At 38.1% G+C, this 23,394-nt stretch overlaps 7 protein-coding genes across 7 annotated transcripts; 4 read left to right on the top strand and 3 right to left on the bottom strand.

Moving 5' to 3' along the window:
- Nucleotides 1-1,192: 1,192 nt before the first annotated feature.
- Nucleotides 1,193-4,313, top strand: FPOAC1_000584 (uncharacterized protein; the record flags this gene model as incomplete). The annotated part of the gene is made up of 2 exons (XM_044845196.1): nucleotides 1,193-2,264; nucleotides 2,314-4,313. The coding sequence occupies 2 exons, from the start codon at nucleotides 1,193-1,195 to the stop codon at nucleotides 4,311-4,313; spliced, it is 3,072 nt and encodes a 1,023-aa protein (XP_044711112.1).
- Nucleotides 4,314-4,751: 438 nt separating this feature from the next.
- FPOAC1_000583 (uncharacterized protein) lies at nucleotides 4,752-5,790 on the bottom strand (the record flags this gene model as incomplete). The annotated part of the gene is made up of 3 exons (XM_044845195.1): nucleotides 4,752-5,414; nucleotides 5,469-5,693; nucleotides 5,788-5,790. The coding sequence occupies 3 exons, from the start codon at nucleotides 5,788-5,790 to the stop codon at nucleotides 4,752-4,754; spliced, it is 891 nt and encodes a 296-aa protein (XP_044711111.1).
- Nucleotides 5,791-15,065: 9,275 nt separating this feature from the next.
- FPOAC1_000582 (uncharacterized protein) lies at nucleotides 15,066-15,845 on the top strand (the record flags this gene model as incomplete). Its single annotated transcript, XM_044845194.1, has 1 exon — nucleotides 15,066-15,845. One exon carries the CDS (start codon nucleotides 15,066-15,068, stop codon nucleotides 15,843-15,845), a length of 780 nt encoding a protein of 259 aa, XP_044711110.1.
- Nucleotides 15,846-16,446: 601 nt separating this feature from the next.
- On the bottom strand, nucleotides 16,447-17,774 carry FPOAC1_000581 (uncharacterized protein; the record flags this gene model as incomplete). Its single annotated transcript, XM_044845193.1, has 2 exons — nucleotides 16,447-17,529; nucleotides 17,583-17,774. The coding sequence occupies 2 exons, from the start codon at nucleotides 17,772-17,774 to the stop codon at nucleotides 16,447-16,449; spliced, it is 1,275 nt and encodes a 424-aa protein (XP_044711109.1).
- A 570-nt stretch (nucleotides 17,775-18,344) lies between these two features.
- On the top strand, nucleotides 18,345-19,649 carry CYT1 (cytochrome c1; the record flags this gene model as incomplete). Its single annotated transcript, XM_044845192.1, has 4 exons — nucleotides 18,345-18,419; nucleotides 18,569-18,726; nucleotides 18,856-18,918; nucleotides 18,977-19,649. 4 exons carry the CDS (start codon nucleotides 18,345-18,347, stop codon nucleotides 19,647-19,649), a joined length of 969 nt encoding a protein of 322 aa, XP_044711108.1.
- A 1,059-nt stretch (nucleotides 19,650-20,708) lies between these two features.
- FPOAC1_000579 (uncharacterized protein) lies at nucleotides 20,709-21,368 on the top strand (the record flags this gene model as incomplete). Its single annotated transcript, XM_044845191.1, has 1 exon — nucleotides 20,709-21,368. One exon carries the CDS (start codon nucleotides 20,709-20,711, stop codon nucleotides 21,366-21,368), a length of 660 nt encoding a protein of 219 aa, XP_044711107.1.
- A 428-nt stretch (nucleotides 21,369-21,796) lies between these two features.
- Nucleotides 21,797-23,278, bottom strand: RPT1 (26S proteasome regulatory subunit 7; the record flags this gene model as incomplete). Its single annotated transcript, XM_044845190.1, has 4 exons — nucleotides 21,797-22,909; nucleotides 22,957-23,071; nucleotides 23,129-23,220; nucleotides 23,276-23,278. 4 exons carry the CDS (start codon nucleotides 23,276-23,278, stop codon nucleotides 21,797-21,799), a joined length of 1,323 nt encoding a protein of 440 aa, XP_044711106.1.
- Between the last annotated feature and the right edge of the window lie 116 nt (nucleotides 23,279-23,394).

Raw genomic sequence — 23,394 nt, 5'->3', positions numbered from 1 at the left:
TCGGGAAAACGTTAAAGCATAGCGGTTGCCTGTGAGATTCATACTATTAGTGACTTTTGCGATTCACGTACAGCGTCCAAACTCAGGGACACACGCACATGCCCAAACCCCAACTCCGCAATAGGAGCTCCCATCCTGGTACGGGGTAATAGCATGTAATAGTGACAGAGCCAAGAGCGACGATACAAGGCGTGGCTTGAAAAAGAACTAAAACTGACATTTGGTAATTATCACCGGGTACGATTTCTGTTCCACGACAAGACAAGACCCTCATAAGGGGTTGGTTGGTTGAGTGATGATACAAGTGCACTGTTCATGACTTTTCTTTTGCAACTTGGATTGTAATTAAGGGGAAGAGGACTGCTATCAATGGACTTGACGTACTCCTGAACGTGGCAAAACTCCTATGGTCAAACAATTGTCAAGTATCATACTGAAACAGTCATATCTGTCGTCTGTTGTATCATCCGTGACTTCTTGTGTATATGATATTCCCAAACCAATCGATCTGAATCTTCAGCCTGCTGTCATGAATATTTCTTAGATGCTACGTGCTAATATCATGCTAATGAACCAGAATGAAACATTAATATAGAAGTAGAGGCCAGCTTGACTTTCAATTCCTTGTCATTCTGATTGTGTCGTTTACGAAATCCATTGAGTTGTGATGCAGCCTGGCATAGGGTAGTCTGAGATGGTCAAACTCCGGGAGCCGTGCAACGATTGAGGGAAGAACAACCACTCATTGATTTTCTATCACGGAGCAAAAATGACCTCTCGTAGTATTTCCAAAACATGACCAGCACCTAATAAACGATATCATGGACATCTGTGTTACGGATCGTCAAACGTGCTTCCAGATCAGATGTGGTGTCTCAATGGTGCTTCAGCTAGCTTATAGGCCAGATTTTAGACACATGAAAGCTGAGAGCAACCTCATTGAGCATTTCTAGCACTGTGATCAACTCAGAATGATTTATCGTTACTTTACGAGGAATTATTCCTGTTTTGAATCCTACAGATCGATATACAACTACGTCAGTTAGTGGGGTTCAGCAACTTTTTGGCGGTGACAGCTGGCAGAATCTCACAATCCCAGTATTTTTTCTGCAAGAGGTAGGCATCGCGAAAAAGATCGATGAACCAAGCAAATTTGCGCCTCCATCATTCACAATTCCCACATAATTAAAAAATGGGCAGCAAACGAAAGCGCGGAGCCAAGGAGGGCGCCAACAGCCTACAAAACCCTCAGAAGCGCACAAAGAACGAAACCGATCCGTCAACGAATGGCGCCAGCAAGAAGAACAAGACCAAGTCCAAGACCACAAGCTCGACCAAGACCAAGCCGACCCTCGTCAAGGCCCTCTTTGTGGAGTCACCAATTGGTGAAGATCGCAAGAGAGAGGCTGAGCTCTATGAATTGCTAGGTAGCGAAGACCCCGACGATCGCATCGAGGCGGCTGATTGCATTGTTGCCAGTTTGCTGGGCACTGATGGAGAAGGCGTTTCTAGTGCCATTCTGCGACGGCATTTGGATCGCCGCCTATTCCGCGGTCTCGCAAGTGGTCGCAATGCCTCCAGACTTGGATTCAGCTTGGTCTTGACGGAGATTCTTGGACAATTGTTTGGAGAGAAAGCGCTCGCCGAATCGAAATACCAGGACCTTGACTTCGACACCGTCCTCGAGATCTTGAACGAGAAGATCCAGGTCATTGGAAACATCCCCGGACAAGAGGAACGAGACCACTTTTTTGGTCAGGTTTTCGGTCTTATGGCTTTCGCCCAAGCTGGAATTCTCTTCCGCGACATTTCGAGATGGAATACAGTTCTGGAACTTCTTCTGAAGCTTGCGGCCAAGAAGGTCTGGCTTCGCTCTCAGTGTGGCTGGGTCATCGTTCAAGCTATCGATCAGATGAACAAGAAGCAGGCCGAAGCCACTCTGGAAAAGATTTCGGAAGCGAACCTGGCCAAGACCCCCGAGGGTGTGGCTGTCTGGCTCGTTGTTCTCTCCCGGTTCCCTGACCTTAAGGTGAAGCCTTGGCACGATCCTCTTTCCAAGAAGTCCTTTGGCGACCTTGCTGCGGTTCTTCGGGAAAGCTTCCAGGACTTTTCCAAGGACCAGCCTGAGCGCGGACAAAAGAACAAGCAGGCGAGCTGGACCGCTCAGTTGCACTACGTCTGGGATATTCTTCTGGCCCATTATGTCAAGGAGGGAGAGCCCAAGGCCGAAGAGTTCCAACAGTTCTGGGCTCGTGTCGTGGATGGTGAGTTTGAACGTCATTTATGTTAACGCCGGTAGCTAACATGTACCAGACTCCCTATTTGCCAAAAGCGCTACCGAAGGCCAGAAGTTCAAGGGATTCATGGTATTTCAAAAGATGTTGGAAGGGCTTGTCAGCCTCCCCAACCATCTCGAGGGCCTATTTAGCAAGAACCTTGCCCTTTGCCTCATGAACCAAGCTGCCAAGGAGGACCGATACCTGCACCGGGCAGCGATCAAGGCCCTCAAGGCTATCGAGTCAATGATTTCAACACACCCCTCGACACTTGTACCTATTCTGGACAGCCTGCTCGGCCAGAATGGCGCCTACAACTTCGACCAACGAACCAACACCAAGACGATCGATCATATCCTGCAAAACGTATCCGAGGAGACTGGCAAAGAGGTCATCAATATTATCCAGAAGCCTATCAGTACCATCGACCAGCAAGAGACAGCACAAGCTACATCCACCCTCCGAGTTTACGTCGATTATCTATCAAAAACCCTTAATGCCTCGGCTTCAACTACGTCAGGAAAAATCCAACAGAAGGTCTTCTCCGCTGCCCTGCAAGAGCTTTCTCAGCTTGCATACTCTCAACCTAAGAATATTCCAGCAGATGCTTTGACAGAGGGTGTTCGCGAGCTTTGCCGAACTCGCCTCGAGTCTTCATTTGCCAAGGTCAGCCGAAGAACTGAAGACTACGGCACACTATGCCTTGCCGTGTCTGCTATCGACCCCGACTCGGTGGCAATGTCTGAGGAGATTAGCGAGGCCGTCCGGAACGCTCTGTCAAGAATGCAGAAGCTGCTTAAGCGCAAGGCGGCAGATGATAACGAGAAGAGTCTTTTCCAGGCTCTGGCAATGCTGCATGCTGTGTCTGTCTTCCAACTATACAACGAGGATCCCGACGCTATGGAAGTTCTCAACGATCTTGCTCAGTACTCAGACCGTCTCAAGAAGGGCAAGTCTGCTGAGAGTGAGGCTGGCACATCCGAGTTTCTCGTCGAGATTCTGCTATCATTTGTCGCACGACCCTCATCTCTCATGCGCCAAGTCTCCCAGCAAGTGTTCGATGCCTTCACACCACAAATCTCAGCCGGTGGCTTGGAGCTCCTGACTACACCCCTCTCATCCAACGAAAGCACCAAGGGTCAAAAGGAGTTGTTTAACACCGGGGAGGATGAGATGGAAGTTGATGAGGATGAGGAGGACGAAGAGGGAACAGACGCGGATGAAGAGGATAACTCAGATATTGAGATTGACTCTGATGTTGAGTTCATTGATATCAACGAAGCGAACGACGAAAGCGGAGACGAAGATGAAGAGGAGGATGACGATAAGAACGAGGGCGAGTTTGACAAGCCTGAAGAGTTGGACAACGCCCTTGAGAAACTTCTTAAGAGCCACCGCCTAGACAAGGACATAGAGGCTGAGTCTTCGGAATCAGAGGGTGACATGTCCGACTCCGAAATGTTCGCCATCGATGAGCAGCTTGCCGCAGCCATCAAGCCTCGTATCCAGGACAGAACAAACGACTCCAAGAAGCAGAAGAAAGAGGCCAAGCAGTCCGTTGTTAACTTCAAGCACCGCATCCTTGATCTCCTCGACATCTACGTTCGCAATGAGCCTCTCAGCCCTCTAGCCTTTCCCCTCCTGCCGCCCCTTCTCAGTCTGATGCGCACCACCAGCACAAAGCCTCTTGCTTCCCGCGCATGCGACATCATCCTCAACTACCAAAAGGCACTGAAGAAGGCTCGCAGCAACCGCGAGAAGATCGAGATTCCCGACAGGGATGGTCTACTGGGCGTATTGCTCGAGATCCACGAAGCTGTCGGGCAAGACAACGCACACGCATATGCAAAGGCCTGTAGTGCGGCAAGTCTCATCGTTGTGTCAGCTCTATTCGCCGCCGACAAGGACAATATCAAAGATGTGATCGGCGTGTACGCCAAAACATGGGAGACCTGGGTACTTCGCGAGACCAAGCCTCAGTCGTCTTTTTTCCTTGACTGGTACAACTGGTCTCAAAACACAGCCTCCCAGGCTTAATATATGTGAATAGATAATACCAATGACATATGAGTCGACGGAGAAGCAAGCCCATAGACAATTTCTTTTGAGTTGAATATAAAAATAGAACAATATATCTGGACCCGTCTGCAATTTGGAGCTTGACAACTTCCCTGACATAGAAGCAGCAATCAACTGCAGCATTGTGTGAAAGGAGTCGAGGTGAATTGATGGATAGACATCAGGTTACTAATATAATTAATCGACTGGCCTTTGTTATAGAGTATAGTTTCTGGACCTGTTGGACCTGCATACCCTCCCTCCTTTCTGATAAACACACTCGCGTATAAACAGCACGTTTGAGCTTCATCCATCCCGCGAGCAGTTCGGAAGCCTGCAGATGAACCATTAAATTCTATGAATTCGTCATCGTGATAGTACAAGTGCCTTAATTTTTGTTCTTGACACAATCGCTCTCTAATCCTCCATCTTGTCGTTGTCCTTAGCGTCGTCATCATCATCATCGTCGTCGTCGTCGTCATCCTCATCCTCGGCCTTTGCTAATCGCTCAGCCTCTTCCCGCAGCTCCTTTGGTACCTCGACATGACGTCCCTTGGTAGGACCGTCAGGCCCGCTGATCCAGGTCATCTCGAGCTCAAAGTCCTTGTCCTTGTTGTCCTTTTGCGCGATGTAGATGATGCGCGCCGCCTGCTTCACAGCATCCTCCAGAGACATGTTGCCGGCAGGTAAGTCGAGCTTCTCGAGCTCAGCCTTGGCGACCTGTCGGCCCTTGCCTGTGGCCGCTCCATAGTAACCCCAGTACATTCCGCTGGGCTCGATCATGTAAAGGAAGGGTCCACCGTGCTTGCCCGTAACCTTGCCACCTGCTCCAACCTTAGGTCCTGATCCCACTTCGCCATCGACTGGGGTATCCTCGGGGGTGTCGTAGCCGCCCAGGATGGCGGTGATGCCGAATGGTCGAACTGATCCGTACATGGTGTAGGCTTGGAGGTAGCCACCCATGCGGCTGGCAAGATTGGATGTGGGAATGGGGGTCTTGAAGTTCTGTCGCCAACTCTGGGCCTCGTCACGGGCTCGGTCGACGAAGTGACGTCCATCGGGAACCATACCAGATGATACCTGATAAGATTAGTAAGGGCTGAGTGTAGCAGTTGTAAAAGGCCAATGACATACAGCACCGACGTGGCTATCGACTGTAGCAATGCGCTTGTTGGCACCGGGTTTTAGGAGCTTGGATGAGACGACCTTTTCGATAGCTAGGACGACACCGTCCTTAGCTCGAATGCCGATCGAAGTACCGCCGTTCTCTACTGCCTTGACTGCATATTCAACCTGGAAGTTTCGTCCATCAGGGGAGAAGATGGAGTTGAGCAAATCGTAACCCGTGCCTATCGACGTCTATATAAAGAGACAAGCTAGGTCAGCACTTGAAGCTGTCCCTCCATGACGACAAGCATGCTTGCTTGGTCGAGTGTGTAATTAGTTAGCTTACCATGATGAATGATTTGTCTGTTCAGTTTGATAAAGTGTTATTCGGCAGTGAGGAGGGATTGGGCGGGAATTGGTAACGAGGAGGGGAGCTGTGTTGTCGGGATGTTTGTGATGGCGTTGGCTTGGAGCTTCCTTCACCTAGGCAGCCTGGAGCTGCGTGTTGCAGTCGACCAAGCGGTACGCTGCAAGGCTAGGTTTTGATGCCTGAGGTGTAAAGATCTTAGCTGCCCCAGATCGAGCGCCACATCAGAGCACAGCCTCGGGAGATGTGGTAGAGGACTGTTACAGGGGTTAGCCCCACCTACCTTAGTTATTACATTAGTAGCCTTTACTATAGCGCCTTCTATACTATAATTAGCCATAATAACTTAGCTAATATAATAACCTTATTATATATATATAACCTATTTACTTTTATAATAATAAGACTAAAACTACTTTAAATACTTTTTAAGATTAAACTTTTAGATTTATTTTATATATTAAAATATATATTAAACTTTTTTTCTTTAAAAACTTTAATATTATAAAGCTATATTAAGTAATATATTATTAAAAGAATATATTATAATAAAATTTTAAAACTTTAACTTTAATATAATATATATAGCTTATAAATAATAAAGATATAAAAACCTTCTTTTATAATTTACTAAGGTAATATATAAAAGAAATATACTATATTATAATATAAACTCTCTAGAGTATTATAAAGCTTATAAATAATAAGAAATTATATATATATAAAACTTAAACTTTAAATATAAATATAATATATAAATATTATAATATTATATTAATATAAAATTAAAACTTAAGAAAATAAAAAAATAACTTAAAGAATTAAATAAAGTAAACTTTACTTTAAATTAGATATATATTATTAATTAAATACTATACTATATAAAATAAATTAATAAATTAATAAAATTAAAAATAAGACTAAATATATTATATTAAGTATTTTAATATTATTTAATATAATTAAGATACTAGATATTAAGTATATTAGAAATCCTAGAATAAAAAAATAATACTTAAATATAGATTTTTAAAACCTCTTAATATAACTAGAAACTTTAAAGAATTCTTAAATATTAAACTAATAAATTAAATTAATTACCCTAAGAATTAAAAAATTAAGTAAATACTTAAAATTAAAATATTAATTTTACTCTTAATATTATTAATATAAAGTATAATATATATATTTAAATTATAATTCTAGTATTTAAGTAATTTTAAAATTTTAAAAATTAAATTTTAAAATTTTAAAATTATAAATAAAATTATTAAATAATAATTAAATTAAAAAATTAAAATTTATAAATAGCCTTAAATTTAAATTATAAGAATAAAATATCTATTAAACTAATAATAAGATTAGCCTAAATATTAAAGTTAAATATAGCTAGATAATAAGATAATAGACTAGATATATATAAACTTAAATATTAAATTTTAAAATTTTAAAATCCTAAAGTATAAATTATAAATTACTATTAAAACCTTAAAATTTTAATAATAAATATTAACTTTAAAATATACTTAAAACTATTTTTAAAAATTAATATTTTAAGAAAATTAAATTTTATATTTATATAAAAAATAAGTATTAAAAACTTTAATTTTACTTACTATAGAACTTTATTAATTTATATTATAATATTACTTAAATATAACCTTAATAAAAATATTACTTTTTAAATTTAAAAAGTCTTTTTACTAAGAAAATATAAAAATAAAAATTCTTACTATAAAATTTACCTTAATATTATAATAATAATACTAAACTATAAAAACTTTAATATAAGAAAAGAAAATATAAAAAATAAAACTTTATTACTTAGAGTTTATATCTAGAGAATATATTATTATAATTACTATCTTTTAATAAAGTAATAAAGAAAATTATACTTTAATAAAAATAAGATTAAAATAAATATTAACCTTGCTTAATAAACTTAGTTTCTTTCTTATTCTATATTATACTTAAAAACTTAATATTAATACCTTATATTACTATTCCTATCCTTTCCTATTTATAACTATTAAGAAATATTTAAAAAGAGTTTATAGTAATCTAAGGAACTTAGAAGTAAGATAATAACTAAGGAAACTAAGTACTACTATTAATAACTCTAAGTTAATAAAATAATAAACTAAAGACTAAAGTAATAAAAACCCTATTATTACTATAAAGATAAAAAACTAAGATAATAAACTATATAATACTAAAATAATAAATAATTATTATTATATACTAGACCCTTAATATAATTATTTTATAAAGATTTCTTATAATTATTAAGATTATATTTCTAAAGTAAAGCTAAATATATTAAAAATTAGTATTAAAAAGTTACTTTACTTTTAAATATATATAAAAAATAAACTATTTTCTTATAATACTACTACTAATAAATATATATAGTATAAAGGCACTATATTTACTAGTCTTACTTATTCTCTTTCTAATTATTACTTAATATTATTCTTTTCTTTATAGCTATTTTCTTAATATATAAAAGCCTTTATATTAATTAAAGAGAAAATAACTAAGATTTTACTTTCTATATATAATATAAACTTACCTTCTTTACTTTAATAACTAGAATTTAAAACTTATTATATATATTATTAAATATAATATATAAGATTTATAAATAAAAAATTTACTTTTATAATAAATTAAGAATCTTTATAGAAAAAAATTAAAAATTTAAACTTTATATTTATATAATAAATAATATAAAAACCTAGGGTATTAAAAATTAAAATCTTAATATTAAAATTAAAATCTTTATCTCTTTAATATAAATAAAATATAACTCTTTTACTTTAAACTTAAATACTATAATAAAAAATAATAAAATAATAATATAAAATAAAATACTATTAAATAAGCTATTCTAAGACTATAATAATATAACTTAAGTAACTTATAATACTAAATACTAAAGTAGCTAATTAAATATTAATAAATTTAAAAACCTTAAAGTAGGCTAAAATACTAAATACTAAACTAAAATAAAGAGTATTATTATTAATATAAATAATTAAATAAAAAATATAGAATTTTACTTTTATATTAAAGGCTATAAAAATAAGAAATAAATATTAAATACTTATAACTAAGAATAATTTAAATACTATAGAAATTTAAATTATTAAAAAGATAAATTAAATACTAGATTTAAAAATCTAGTTTATTAATATAGAAAATTTAATATACTTATAGATATAATAAACTAATAGCTTAATAGTAACCTTAATAATAACTAAATAGACTTAAATAGTTAATACTAAACCTAAAGTTAATTCCTTAAGTTACTTTAATATCTATAATACTAATATAGCTAAATAAATAAAAAAAATTAAAAAATTAAAACTTAAATTACTATATAGTAATTTAAACTTTAATATAGTAAATTATAAAAATTACTAGAAACCTATAGTATAAAATATATTAATAATATATATATTTAGCTTTAAATAAATTAAACCTAAGTACTTAATATAGTAAAATATAAATATCTTATAAATAAAATAAAATATTAGTAAATAAGACTTTAAAATTTTAAAAATTTTAATCTTAAGATCCTTAGGGTTAAGTAAAATAATATAACTTTAATATTAAAATATATAAGAAATAACCTTATCTCTATTTTATATAAAGAATTTAAAAATTAAAGTTAACTCTTTATCTTTATAAAATTTAAAGTAATTCTATTAGCTTTTTAATTTACTTTATAAAACTATAATTTCTTAATTTACTATTAATAAGATTAAGTTAAAAGATATAATTAAGATATTAGCTTAGAAATTTAAGGTTATATAACTATATTATATATATAAAGATTATTTTATTTTAAGTATTAAGAAACTTAAATAAATTAATCTTATAAAGTATTATATTCTATTTAAAAGTAATATAATACTATAATTAATTTTAAATAGGAAATATAGCTAATATAATATTAAAGTTATATAAGAATTCCTACCCTCTATAGAAAAATACAGTTTAATTATATATAGTAATAAACCTTAAGTAATACCTATAACTTAAGTTCTTAAGCCTAAAGAATTAAAACTAGAATAATTAATATAACTATATATAATATATAATTATAAGATAATTAATAAAAATATAGTTAAATTAGTATACTTATATTATAATATAAAAACTAACTTAGACTTTATTTACTATAGAAAATTAAAAGTTTTCTCTTAAATAGATATATTATAAAGATTTTAAAGAATTCCTATTACTAAACTAAATAAAATTAAAATAGGATTTAAAACTTTAAATAATCTTTACTATTATAATAATATACTAATAAGGCTTATTAGCTTACTTAATATCTATATATACTTTAAAGACTTTATATTTAGCTATTTTAACTTTAAAAATAATACTAAACTTTAATCTATACTAAAATACCTTAAAGAATTTATAATTATATTCTTTATTTATATTAATAACTATAATATAGTATTAAAAATATTTAATTAATACTTTAAATTCCTATAGAAATTCTACTTTTTAAAAATTATATAGGTATTAATTAACTTAATTAAAAAGAAAATAATATTATTTAAATTATAAATTAAAACTTTTAGATTCTTAATTAATATAAATAGAATTTACTTTTTATTAAAATACTAGAAAAAGTTTAAGTAACTATAGAAATATTTTAAAAAGAACTTACTTTATACTTAAAATAATATATAATAACTCTTATACCTTATACTATTTATATAAAAATTTATCCTTAAGAAAGCTAATTTTATTTATACTATTAAGGTAATATTCTTTAAATAAATTACTAAGAAAATTAAAATAAGTAAAATATTAATATTAATAATAAATATTTTATAAAATATATTAATATAGACCTTTAAAGTATAAATAGTACTTAAGAAGATCTATAATAATATCTAGAAGAATATTACTTTAGAAGCTAATTTATTAAAATAATTTTACCTAGCTATTAATACCTTTAAAATAAATATAAAAGCTATACTCTCTTAACTTAATAAAATACTATTAAGTAAAAAGATTACCTTTATAAACTATAAATATATAAAGGTTATTATATAAATAAGCAATAAATTAAATAATACTAAGTAAAAATATATAATACTTAAAAAAGAAATACTTATAATAATTAAAATATTAAAAAAAACTAAATAGATAATCTTATACTTAGTATACCTTATAAAGGTTTATATTAATTATAAAGGAATTATAAACTCTATAGTAAACCTAGATTATTTATATAGTAAAATTAGTTAATAAATTAAAATCCTAAGAGAATTTAATATTAAATTTATTTATTACTTTTATAAAAATAAACTATTATACTTAGTAAATAAAATATTATACTTATTAAAAGAATTATAAAATAATATTAAACTAATAAAACTAAAGCTAGGTATTAAAAAAGTCTTTAGTAAAATATTACCTATAAAGATTTTAATATATACTATAGAATTTACTATAAATATAATTTTACTAGAAAAAAAGCTACTAAGAAAATTATTATTTACTTTATTTTACTTATCTATAGGCTATTAAAAAAATAAGTCTTAATATATAAAGATTATTTTTATATTACTTAGTAATATAAATATAATAGAAAAGAGTTAATAAAGGCTAATAAAGTAATATATCTTATAATATAGAATTATTAATTAAATTCTATATTATATAGAAAGTAATAAATTACTAGTAGTATATATAATAGAAAGTAAAATATTACTTATTTTATAGTAAGTATATAATATATATAGATACTTTATAATAAGTATAATAATTAAGAAATTAAAAAGAAAATACTAATAGCCTTTAAGATTAAATAATATTAAGAATTATTATTATTTATATATAATATATTAATAAATAATACCCTAGATCCCTTAAATATAACCTAGGAATATTTTATACTTTATATTATAAGAGCTTATTAAAATAAATTACTTTAGGCCTATTAATTTACTTTTAATAAATAAATATAAATATATTTTACTAATTATAAATTATATAATAAAATTTATTAATAAAATATATTACTATTCTATAAATAAAATAAAAATTCTAAATACTTAAAAATTAAACTAGGGTATAATATTTAAATAGCCTTAAGTAATTTACTATAATAATAATAATTATTTCTTTAATATAGTATTTTAAGCTATTATAATAAAATATAAAATATAATTTAAGTTTAATTTAATATTATACCTATAAAGTATAAGCTTATTAAAATAAAATATATATTTAATAAAAAACTAATTATAAAAATAAGTAATAAAATAAAAAAGCCTTTTATTAAATTAATAATATTAAGTATTAATATCTATCTTAATAAATCTTAATTATTAATATATTAAAAATTTAAAAATATTACTAGCTATAGTAATATTTAACTTTAAACCTTTTTATAATATTTAAATATTTTAAATATTTTATTAAGTAATAACTATTTAAAGAATATAAACTTAACCTTAAGAAAACTTAATTTAATTCTTATTAATATAAAAGAAAAACTAAAAATAGAAATTTAAAATTAATAAAGTTTATAAATAAATATTAAATTATTATTATTACTATAATAATTAAAAATAAATATAATAATATAAAAATATTTTAATAAATTAAGAAAATTATATATTAAGTTTTATAAAATATAAAAAACCTTTTTATAATTATTTAATAAAACTTAAATATTATTTATATAATAAAGAATTTAATTAATTTATTTAAAATATATAAAATCTATATTAATAATTTTAAATTATATATTTTATATTTAAATAGATTATATTTACTTTTATTTAAATATTTAATATAATATAAAGAAAATATTAATAATAAATAAATATTAAAAGATTTATTTTAAGACTATTTTAAAGAAATTAAATAATTAAAAATAAGTATATAAGTAAAATTAATTTATTTAAACTTATAATAATTATATAAATAAAAATAAAGCCTTTATAATCTTTTTAAAAAATAGAAAAATATATTTATTATAATAAAAATAAAATTATATAATTAAATACTTAAAAATAAGAACTTTATAAAAAAATAATAAAAAAAAGAAATTATTAAGTTAAATAGCCTTTAAAATATAAAAATATATTATTATAAAATAATTAATTAAAAAATATATTATTATATTTATAAAAAAGAATAAAGTCTAATTACTATATAAAAAATTAATATAATTTAATTTATATTATAAATAATATTATTAAAAGATTAAGGTAATATATTATAGAGATTAGCTTTATTTACCTTAATTATTATATTAATAGCCTTTACTATAGTGCCTTCTGCATTATAGTTAGCTATAATAACTTAGCCAATATAACAACCTCGTTACATGCGTGCAACCTATCTACTTTTAGGACAGGAGTGGCTGTGGAAGGATCCATCAGCTCCCTGCAGGACAAGTTTAGGTAGGTAGGGACTTGAATGTCTAGAACCGCACATCTCTGGCGAGTTTAGCCTCAAGTCTCAGTGTTGAACCAATGGAATATGACATGTGTTTTGGATGATGACAGTTTCAGCTTAGGTTTTGTCACATTTATTCTTCTTATTCGATTATGCTATGACGGCTTCAACTGATTATTTGCTTTCAGTGGATATTCAAAAGGTCATGAAATGCGACTAAAATGAAACTGAAATGGACCTAACGTTATCATCAAGACCCAACTCTAGAGCACGCCGTTCAGTTCGCATGCCTCTCGTTAGGCGGCAGGTAATAAAAGTTCACATAGCGTCGACCCTTGAGGAGCCACTCTAACTAAACAACCACTTGATGTGTAGGCTTTCGCTGGCTAGCGGTGAGTTTGAGGTTCATTGAGGCCTGATGAGAGAGTATCAATGGATGGCACCTGGAGTTCGGTTCCCTCATTTGCCTGGAACCACGACTCTAGATTGAGACAATTAGAACAGCGCAGTTCACATAAAATGAACCACGTCAAAGCAGATGATTCGGAAACGGAATGCAAATGCAGCAGAAACAACCATGTCGGCGTTGAACTAAAGCATAGCAGAGCAATTAGTGTGTGACGGTCGCCGTGTGGCACAGGCTTATTGGGTCACGCCAGGTCAATAAGACATGGGTTGAAGCTGTTGGAATCAAATCCCTTTTGCGTGAAGATGTGAACGAGGCGAGTGAAATTGGTTTTGGTTCATGCTTTCTTGATATGGAAGAGATATACTAAATATGATATCAAGAGTTTTGTAGAGGTGAAGATCAGAACAAAAGATGATGTATAAAATTATTGAGATGGTGTGTTGTAGAAATTGATGTTGTCATAAGGGTCATCATGTGCCTCTGTCAGTCGGTTCCAAGTGTTTTTACTGCGTCATGACCTAGAAAGGTACCTGAATTCACTGGGAATGCCACTGTCATTGTCCCTGCCGGTTCTGCGGGCAGTGTCCCACGTTTCATCCATCCATCCATTCACTTAGTATCCATTGCCCCTCCATCATTTTTTGGCACCAACATCCCCCCGCGATTCACTCAATATATTTTTGAATCTTCACGTCAACAACAAAACCCTTTGTATTTTTCGATTTCGTTCGAATCAATACAAAGAAGCGACTTTCTATCCATTCTTCAGCCTTAGATTTCTCTGAATCACCGCATAAATCGCCTCACAAAAGATCGTCTCAGGCGTGCTCATCTCCCCACTAACGTTAACCATCACCCCGTGCGCTCCCTGCAACTCGACCCAACGATCCACCGCCCTTAGACAAACCCCTCCAAGCCCGTCAAGGCCTAACCCAAGGGCCCTTTGAGCAAAGAACAAGAGACGAGGTTCCTTTTAAATATTCCTCTTCTCCTCCAAAAGACTCGTCGAGTTTTCTTTGACTACTACTTTCCATAAGCTTAGCTTAGCTGCCAAATATAAAAAGAAAGAAAGAACAAGCACATCTTCCTTTGTCCACCTGCGCATGATCCCGAGTCACCTCCGTACAGCAATATATCGCTCCGTTCCGCCACCCCAACCAGGTATTGCATCAGACACATCGACCTGATATTCACAGGAAACCCCAAAGAATCTCGTGGAGTTTGATCCTGCTACTTCTGTGCTCTGATATTTCCATTTACAACAACAAATTGCTTGACTCTCCCTCTTGACTACTACTACCTCGACACTCCCTTTTAACTCAACCACCTTGGTACCTATCATATTCCTCCCGACTCAATATTGTGCGAAATATGCTAATAAACCTATAGATACCAAAGAAAACCAGTCATGGCATTCTCTCAGCAAGACATGCACTCACAAGATGAGCTTGCTGCTCTCCTGGCCCGCAACCTGACCTTTAACCCGATTCCCGAGCCTGCACCTGTGCCTCAAGAGGAGCCTAAAGCAGAAATTGCTGAGCCTATCATCTACACCTCCGTTCATTACACACACTCTGCCCATATTGCCCAAGCGGCCCAGCACCAGGAAATTCCTCGTCGATCTTCAGAGCCACCTCAGACTCAAGCGCCAAGTGTCGAAGCCATCCTGCTGCACCATGGCGTTAACCCAGCTACACTTACTCCTTCACAACTCCAGCTTTTCAAGGTCGCTGAGCCTGCTCAGCAGGAGAGACTTATCGAGCTTTGGAATATCTGCCCTCCTGGAAACGGCGGCGATATCCCTGCTCTTGCATGGAGCAGCACTACTGTCGAGAACGAGGAGCAACTAGCCCGCATCCGCTACGACAGACTGTCTCAGCAACATCAAGTTATGAGCTTGGACGGCACACAGGTCCAAACAAACGACGGCAGATGGGTCAGCCAGCAAGAGCCTGAAATGGAGCCATACATGGCGTCCGGCTACGAAGAGCTTATGCGAAGAGAGCGAGAGCGAGAGGCTCGGGACTCTCAGCCCAGAAGCACTTATGGACTCTACTCTCACGCTACTGACCCGGTTTACATGGGTCCTGATTATGCTCGCGAGCAACAGCTACTGGCAATGGCATCCCAGTATGGCGCCTGCCAGGGGTTCCGAGCACCTGAGATGGACACGATGGATGTCATGTAGATGATCAACACTTTCATTATGCTGAGAAACAGAACAGCACTACTTTTCAATCCAAGTCACCCAATTCAGGAGACGAAGACTGGACCGAAGTCTTTTGGACGATGGATGAACTGCACGCGCTACCACATGGGGAGGCAATGAGAGACGAAGGCATGAACGACCAGATATTGTACGGAATTTATTATTTATTTGTATGGTCATTAGGATGGATGAGATTATCATAAGAAACTGGCTTTTAAGTTAAGGGAAACGGATCAGATGGCGTTGGAGGAGCTTTAGCTTTCAATTGACAAACCACTTAACTTTACTCTACCTACTCCAAACAACTAGACCCTTCCAATCGCTGACAGGCCTCATTACTCATGGCACGCATTATACGAAATTTGACCTCACTGAAGTTTCTCATTCTATATATCTAAAACACACATGCACCTTTTCTTCAACTGCTGAACCTTGACAACTGGTTTCTTAAACCGCAGTCTACTCTGTTTTATATCCGGCTCAATCAGTTCATCCAGGTTGTTGTAAAGGGGGTATCAAATTTCCATTCAAGCCTTGTGAAGTGAATTGTCATCATCGCGCAGTTCATGTATATCCTTGTCTAAATCTCAGTCTTCTCCAGCTTCTTTGCCAACTCGTCCACCTCCTTGTCCTTGACAGGGATGACAGGCTCCTCCTGAGCCTCCTCGGCCTCCTTGACCAGCTTCTCAGCACGCTCCTCAGGCTCGACATCATCCTCCTCCTCGTCCTCCTCTTCCTCGTCCTCCTCTTCCTCGGCGTCGCTGTCGGGCTCCTCAAGCTCATCGAGCTCGTCAACACCCCAGTCATCTTCGTTGACAATATCACCAGCGAACTTCTCCTTGCGCTCTTCGAGGAGCTCCTGGAGGGCGATGATTGACTCATCGTCCTCAGTGAGGATGTTGCCGTTGATCTCGATGCGCTTCAGGGCGGGCAGACCGTCCTTGGCAGCAGTGGCGAAAGCCTTAATACCCTTGGCAGGGATTTCGTTATATTGTAGTCGCAGGATCTCAAGCTTGTTATTCTTGCCCTTAGCCAGAGCGTTGGCTACGAGAATACCACCCTTGGGTCCCAGCAGAGAGTCACCAACGCCGAGCTCTTGAATGGAAGCCCAGTTAGAAACGACCTTAGACAAGGCTCTGGCACCAGTGGCGGTAAAGGTGTTGTCTTGCAAGTCGAGAACCTTGAGCTCAGAAGCGTGGCTGAGACCCTCAGTCAGAAGATGAGAGACACCCTCCTGTCGGATACCGTTCTGAACCATCTTGATCGTCTTGATCTTGTTGTGCAGGCTGTAAGCCTTTGCCCAGGCTGTCATACTTCCGTTCTCCAATCGGTTGCGACCGCAAATAACAGTCTCAAGGTCGGGGACCTCCTTTCCTTCCTTTCGGGCGGCCTCCTTCTTGCCGTGAAGCTCGGACAGCGCATCGGCAATGAGAATACCAGCATGAGGACCCATACCGTTGTTGTTCAGGTACAGGTGCTGAAGAGGAACGTGTGCGGAAAGGAAAGCCACGAGAGGCGCTTGGACGTTCAAGCCGAATGCATTGTCGTTGAGGTTGACTGTGTTGAGCTTGGGGAGGTTGAGGACGGAGGTCAGGAGGGAGGAGATGGCGTCGGGGATTTCGCTCAGGAGTCGGCCGGTGAAGATGTCGGCGAAGTTGGCAATCTGGAATACAGTGTAAGCCGACTGACGACATGTTTAAAAAGAAATATACATACTCGAAGGTTCTTCTTTGTCGCGAGAACCTCACCCAGGCGCTGGCAAGCGCCAACACCTAGAGTGTTGCCCAAAATGCGAACCTCTTCGACATCTTGAGATCGAAGAGGGGCAATGTGAGCCTCGATATCCTCAGCAGTGTCGAGCTTGAGACCCTTTCCCTCGAGGGAAAACACCTTGTTGGAGGAAGTCATTCTATAAGAAAGAAAGGGAAATGAGCGAATCGCTACGAAGGAAAGAGGAAAACTGTTTTATTTCTAAACCCAAAGAAAAAAGTTGAAGTTTAATGCGAAAGAGTGTCGAAGTTTGGTGTGAATATGAATTCAGTCCAAGGTGGGGGTGGGGCAACAAACAGAATTAGGCAGTAAATGAATAACCCGATTTGGTTTGAGTACTAAGATGCCCCTGGCTGGTATTTTTTGCAATTTCCCATCACTATGCGTAGCCGAGCTGGCGCCAGCTAGGGACTGCTGGGTCATGCAGATTGTCGAACCCGACTTTAACCCGGGTGTCGGAAAAATTTGGAAGGCTCACCAGCGGAAGTCACCTGGCCGCTCAGCCGAGCAAGGCCAGAGTAAAAGAACACGTGACTCCGATCCGATCCGCATCCAATCAGCGGCGGCTTATTGGAACGCTCGATAGGATTTTGTCTGATGCTGCTAATGATCTCTGCTTGAGCCCTTTTGTCCTCCGACTCCGAGAACGACCTCCCCATCTCGCCGCCTCACATTCGATCGCAGCAGTGACGGTCTAGCTCGCCCATAATGTTTGCTAGGTCGTGTTTGCGCTCGACGCGCACCCTCAATGGCCTTCGCAACGGCCCTTCCGCTATCGCCAAGGTATGGCACGATTCTACCACCTCTGCCAACGAGCTTCCCGTTTGCCGAGATATCATCATCACGAACCTCGACATGCCGCAACTACGCCAATCGCATTACAATTCGCCTCAATTGTCTGTACTAGATTGCTGACTGTATTTTCTTTGCAGCGTGCCGCTTCCTCAAGCGCCAACGCCGCCGGTGATGCCACTGCCACTCGACTGAACCTGGCCGCCGCCGCCTCGACCACTCTCGCCCTCGGCTCCATGGCCTGGTACTACCATCTTTATGGACCTGTGGCTTTTGCCATGACTCCCGCTGAGGAGGGGTACGTTATGCCCCTGGTTATCGATTGCTGTGTTCTATATTGCCACTATTTGAATGATGAGGCATAAATCCAGCCTATCGATGATTCGCACGGTCATTGCATCACCAGTCACTAACAGTATCAATATAGTCTTCACCCTACCAAGTACCCTTGGGTCCACAACCAGATGTTCAAGACTTTCGACCACCAGGCGTAAGCTGCCACCGATCCTGCTTAACACGCCATGCCGAATTACTGACACTCCTTGCAGTCTCCGCCGTGGTTTCCAGGTCTACCAAGAGGTCTGCCAGTCCTGCCACTCCCTTAGCCGAGTCCCCTACCGAACTCTCGTCGGTTCCATCTTGACCGTCGATGAGGCCAAGGCCCTTGCCGAGGAGAACGAGTACCCCGGCGAGCCTGATGAGCAGGGCGAGATCCAGATGCGTCCCGGAAAGCTGGCCGACTACATGCTTCCCCCTTACAAGAATGAGGAGGCTGCCCGATTTGCCAACAACGGTGCCCTGCCCCCGGATCTGTCTCTCATCATCAAGGCCCGTCACGGTGGCTGTGACTACATCTTCAGCTTGCTCACTGGTTACCCCGAGGAGGCCCCCGCTGGTGTCCAGGTCGCCCCCGGCATGAACTTCAACCCCTACTTCCCCGGTACCGGTATCGCCATGGCTCGTGTCCTTTACGATGGTCTCGTCGAGTACGAGGATGGAACCCCCGCCACCACCTCTCAGATGGCCAAGGACGTCGTCGAGTTCCTCAACTGGGCTGCCGAGCCCGAGATGGACGACCGAAAGCGAATGGGTATGAAGGTTCTGGTTGTCTCTGCCTCCCTGTGGGCTGTCAGTGTCTGGGTCAAGCGATACAAGTGGGCCTGGCTCAAGTCCCGAAAGATCGCCTACGACCCTCCCAAGGAGGTCAAGATCCGCCGCTAAACGGGCAAGATCTCAAAATCTCATATGTATACTAGTCGCCCCCTAGAGCAGCTCCTTTGTCGGCGGTGGCGGGTATAAAAGAAGTTTGGTTGTGGAATGGAATGAAGTTTGGAAGTGGATGTTAGAGTGTAAATCAGATGAATCGTTCAATACCTTCTTATTCGACAGTACTTATGCTGGAAGTCTCGCGGGGTAGTTGGTGAAATATGTGAACGTCCACGTATCAGATGGACATGTATAATGATTTGTTGCAGGATCCTTGGAATCATTCGAGTCTCCTTTGTTGACTTGATATTAGCTCAATGAGATAACAGTAGAGATTTGCCTATTCCCTTCCATGCTAGATCATGATCAGGTCTCAAATAGCTTGTATTCAACAAAAAAGAAACGGATAAAACCACCATGCCATGACACATTATAATGGTTAGTAAAAGGTAGTAGTAATATTGTCCTAGGCAATTCAATCTTGGATTTACGAAATCCCGCCTCCACCCTGACAGTAGCTACCTACTATATTATGCATATGTGATGCGTACAATTCTAAATTTCGCCTTTGAGAGTAAGATGATCCCTTTCCAGATAGAAGATAGATATTGTGGCTAAGCGTATCCCAAGTACTCCGTATACGATTATTCGTTCACGATCAAACGTTCACGATGCAATCAAGGTGCGGCAATACTAATTCCAGTAGAGACTCCCTAAGCCGGCCCTGTCCGCTCCCCCCAGCACTTTGATTGGTAGATAGGCACTCAGCTGGCGCCACAGAATTAACGTCCACCTGCCGAAGCAGGAGCCACTTTTCTCGAGGTTGCAACGGCAGGTGCCTTGGTGACCAGTAACCGTCCCTCTCAACGCTCTCCTTCAATTCTGTTCAGCTCTCTATTACTCCTCTCACCTCCTTCCTTTCTACCTCGGATCATATTATACGCCTTTCTGTCATCTCAGTACGGATAACTCCCACCACCAATCATTTTGCCCCTAAGTTTCTTATCCTCATAATAAGTCTATTTTACCGCGCCGTGCATGTTCAAAAGCAGCACTGGCAAAAAGCACCTCACAATGCCCTTCGTCGGAGAAGACAACCACTCAGGACGCAAGCGAAGATACAGCGATGATGATGATGAGCGACCGTTATACTCAACATATCCCTCGGGAGACTCCATGGATATTTACTATCGCAAACAAAGGCCAGAACTTCAACTCCGAAAGGTTCTTCCTATGACAAAGAAACCCCGTATGATCAACGACGATATTCTTGATGCGGGCGATCTCAGCACTTCTCCCCGAAATCGATGTTTATCGCAGCTCAAGACGCTACAAGTTCAGCCCGCTACTAAGAACCGGGTCACAAATGCTCTCGCTCCGTGCCACATCTGCCACCGCAGACCGACCAAAAAATCACACCTCGACTCTTTTGCTGACTGCCAGGGTTGTGAGCAGCGTACTTGCTTTGTATGCCTTCGCGAATGTCACGGATGGAATATGGATGGGGGTTCTGGAGTTTCGGAGCAAGAAATGCTTTCAATGTCTTTCCACATGGAGGATGCGGACGATGAACCACAACACAATGGCACTACAAAAGACGGGCAACAACAATCGAACCAAGGATGGAAGGCTGTTGGGCACCAGGCTGTGGTATGCAGCCGCTGTTGTATCGAAAGAGGTACAGAAGGAGATGTAACATGCTTGGGCTGCTTCTCACGGATGGAAGGTTCATGATTTGGAACAAGTACGACATACATGGCGTTTGTTACGGATAATGATGATTTGTCAGGCGAGCGCTGGGCGCGTATCTTCGTCATCACACAGGAGGCTCGAGCCGAGGACATTAAACTTGAATGGGAAAAACTGGACGGCATGGAATTACTGGCATGGCATTGTTATGTGATAGATGGAGGGTAATGAATGGTGTTTCGGGCATAGGGTCTTGAAGGCCTCCCTTTTTGACGTATTTGGGTTTTATTAACATTAGGTAGACTTATCAAAGCAATTGGAATACTACGACTTGTAGCATTGTATAATAGTTGATTAAAGAGAAATGTCTTTCAGAAGCAATTTAATTCATTGTGACGTTCCAAGTTCCGCCATCTAATTGTCCTCTAATCATACACCGCATTAAATTACACCTTTCGCTATGGTGAACATATCTAGTTGTACTGCATGTACGTCGCTGTAGAGTTGAACTTGAGGTTGCCCTTAATAACCTTGTCTACAGCGCTGAGGAAATCCTTCTCCGAGGCGACCTTTCTCCTGGCGCGGATGGCATACATACCGGCTTCAGTGCACACACTGCGCAGTTCAGCACCTGTTGCGTTGGGGCAGAGACGAGAGATGAGCTCCCATCGGATGTCTCGCTCAACAGACATGGATTTTGCGTGAATGCGGAGAATGTTGGCGCGGCCTTCGAGATCAGGCAATGAGAACTCGATCTTTCGATCGATACGTCCAGGTCGCATCAGGGCGGGATCCAATGTCGAGGGTCTGTTGGTCGCAAACATGACCTTGATGTTTCCTCGGGCGTCGAAACCGTCAAGCTGGGTAATCAGCTCAAGCATGGTACGTTGAACTTCATTGTCTCCGCCAGCACCATCGTCGAATCGGGCACCACCAATAGCATCGATTTCGTCAAAGAATATAATGCAAGCCTTCTTTGTTCGAGCCATCTCGAACAATTCTCTGACCATCCTGGCACCCTCACCGACGTACTTCTGGACCAACTCACTACCAATAACTCGGATAAAGGTAGCGTCTGTTCGGTTGGCGACAGCTCGTGCACAAAGGGTCTTTCCGGTTCCGGGAGGGCCGTAGAGCAGGGCACCTTTGGGAGGGTCGATACCTAGGTTCACAAAACGCTCGGGAGACAGCAAGGGCATCTCCACGACTTCTCTCAGCTTTTCGACCTGCTCCTTACAACCACCAACATCGCCGTAGGTGACGTCAGGCTTCTCCTCCACGGTCATCATTGTTACGCTCGCGTCGATCTTGGGCGGAAGCGGAAGCATGATCTGGTACTTGTTCCTATCGACACCAACCCGCATGCCCTCCTCGATATCCGTGGGGCTGACTCGTTCTCCAAGTTGCACGACAAACTTTGCAATTTGTTTGACGTTAATGACATACTTGCTTTTGGACTCATCGCCCTTCTCGTCGGCAATAATCTTCGTGCAGCGAGCTACCTGAAAGGGCTGCTCTTCGGACATTCGTTGGCGATCGGCAGCGATATCCCATAAATGCGGTGGCGCAAGTCCTGTGTCAGATTCCTATCAAGATTAATATGGCATACTGCTTTAAGCATGATGAATCCAACCTTGACTCCAATCTTCTCATCGACACTTTGTTGCTTCTCCTTAATTTGCTTTTCAAGCTTCTTGATAGATGTTCCATAAGGCGCGGCACCGTAGGTCTTGAGGACCTGGATATCCCTGGAAGCCAAGTTAGCTGGCCAGTCGCATTGTCATTGTAAATAAAGTAGTTCGTACTCGTCTGTTAGAGGTGTGATCTTCTTCTCTTCTACCTCATCGTCGGCAAAGTTCTTCTGGTACTTCTCCCAGTTTGAGCCGGTTGCGGAAGGCTGGGGCAGGTGTTAGTATGGTACACAGTCGAGCTTCCATGGCACGCCAACTGACCATGATGAAATCCGCAAGTCTCCTATCGTCTAAGAATTCAGCAAGTATAAGATTTATTGATATCCGGGAGCGCGTGCGGTGACGAGATATCTATGTGGGAGAATGAGAGCCGAATTGTT

This window comes from Fusarium poae, chromosome 1 (assembly GCF_019609905.1).
Source record: "Fusarium poae strain DAOMC 252244 chromosome 1, whole genome shotgun sequence".
Classification (NCBI taxonomy): domain Eukaryota; kingdom Fungi; phylum Ascomycota; class Sordariomycetes; order Hypocreales; family Nectriaceae; genus Fusarium; species Fusarium poae.
Note: the sequence above shows the minus strand (reverse complement) of the source record. Positions and strands in the feature narration are given on the sequence as shown.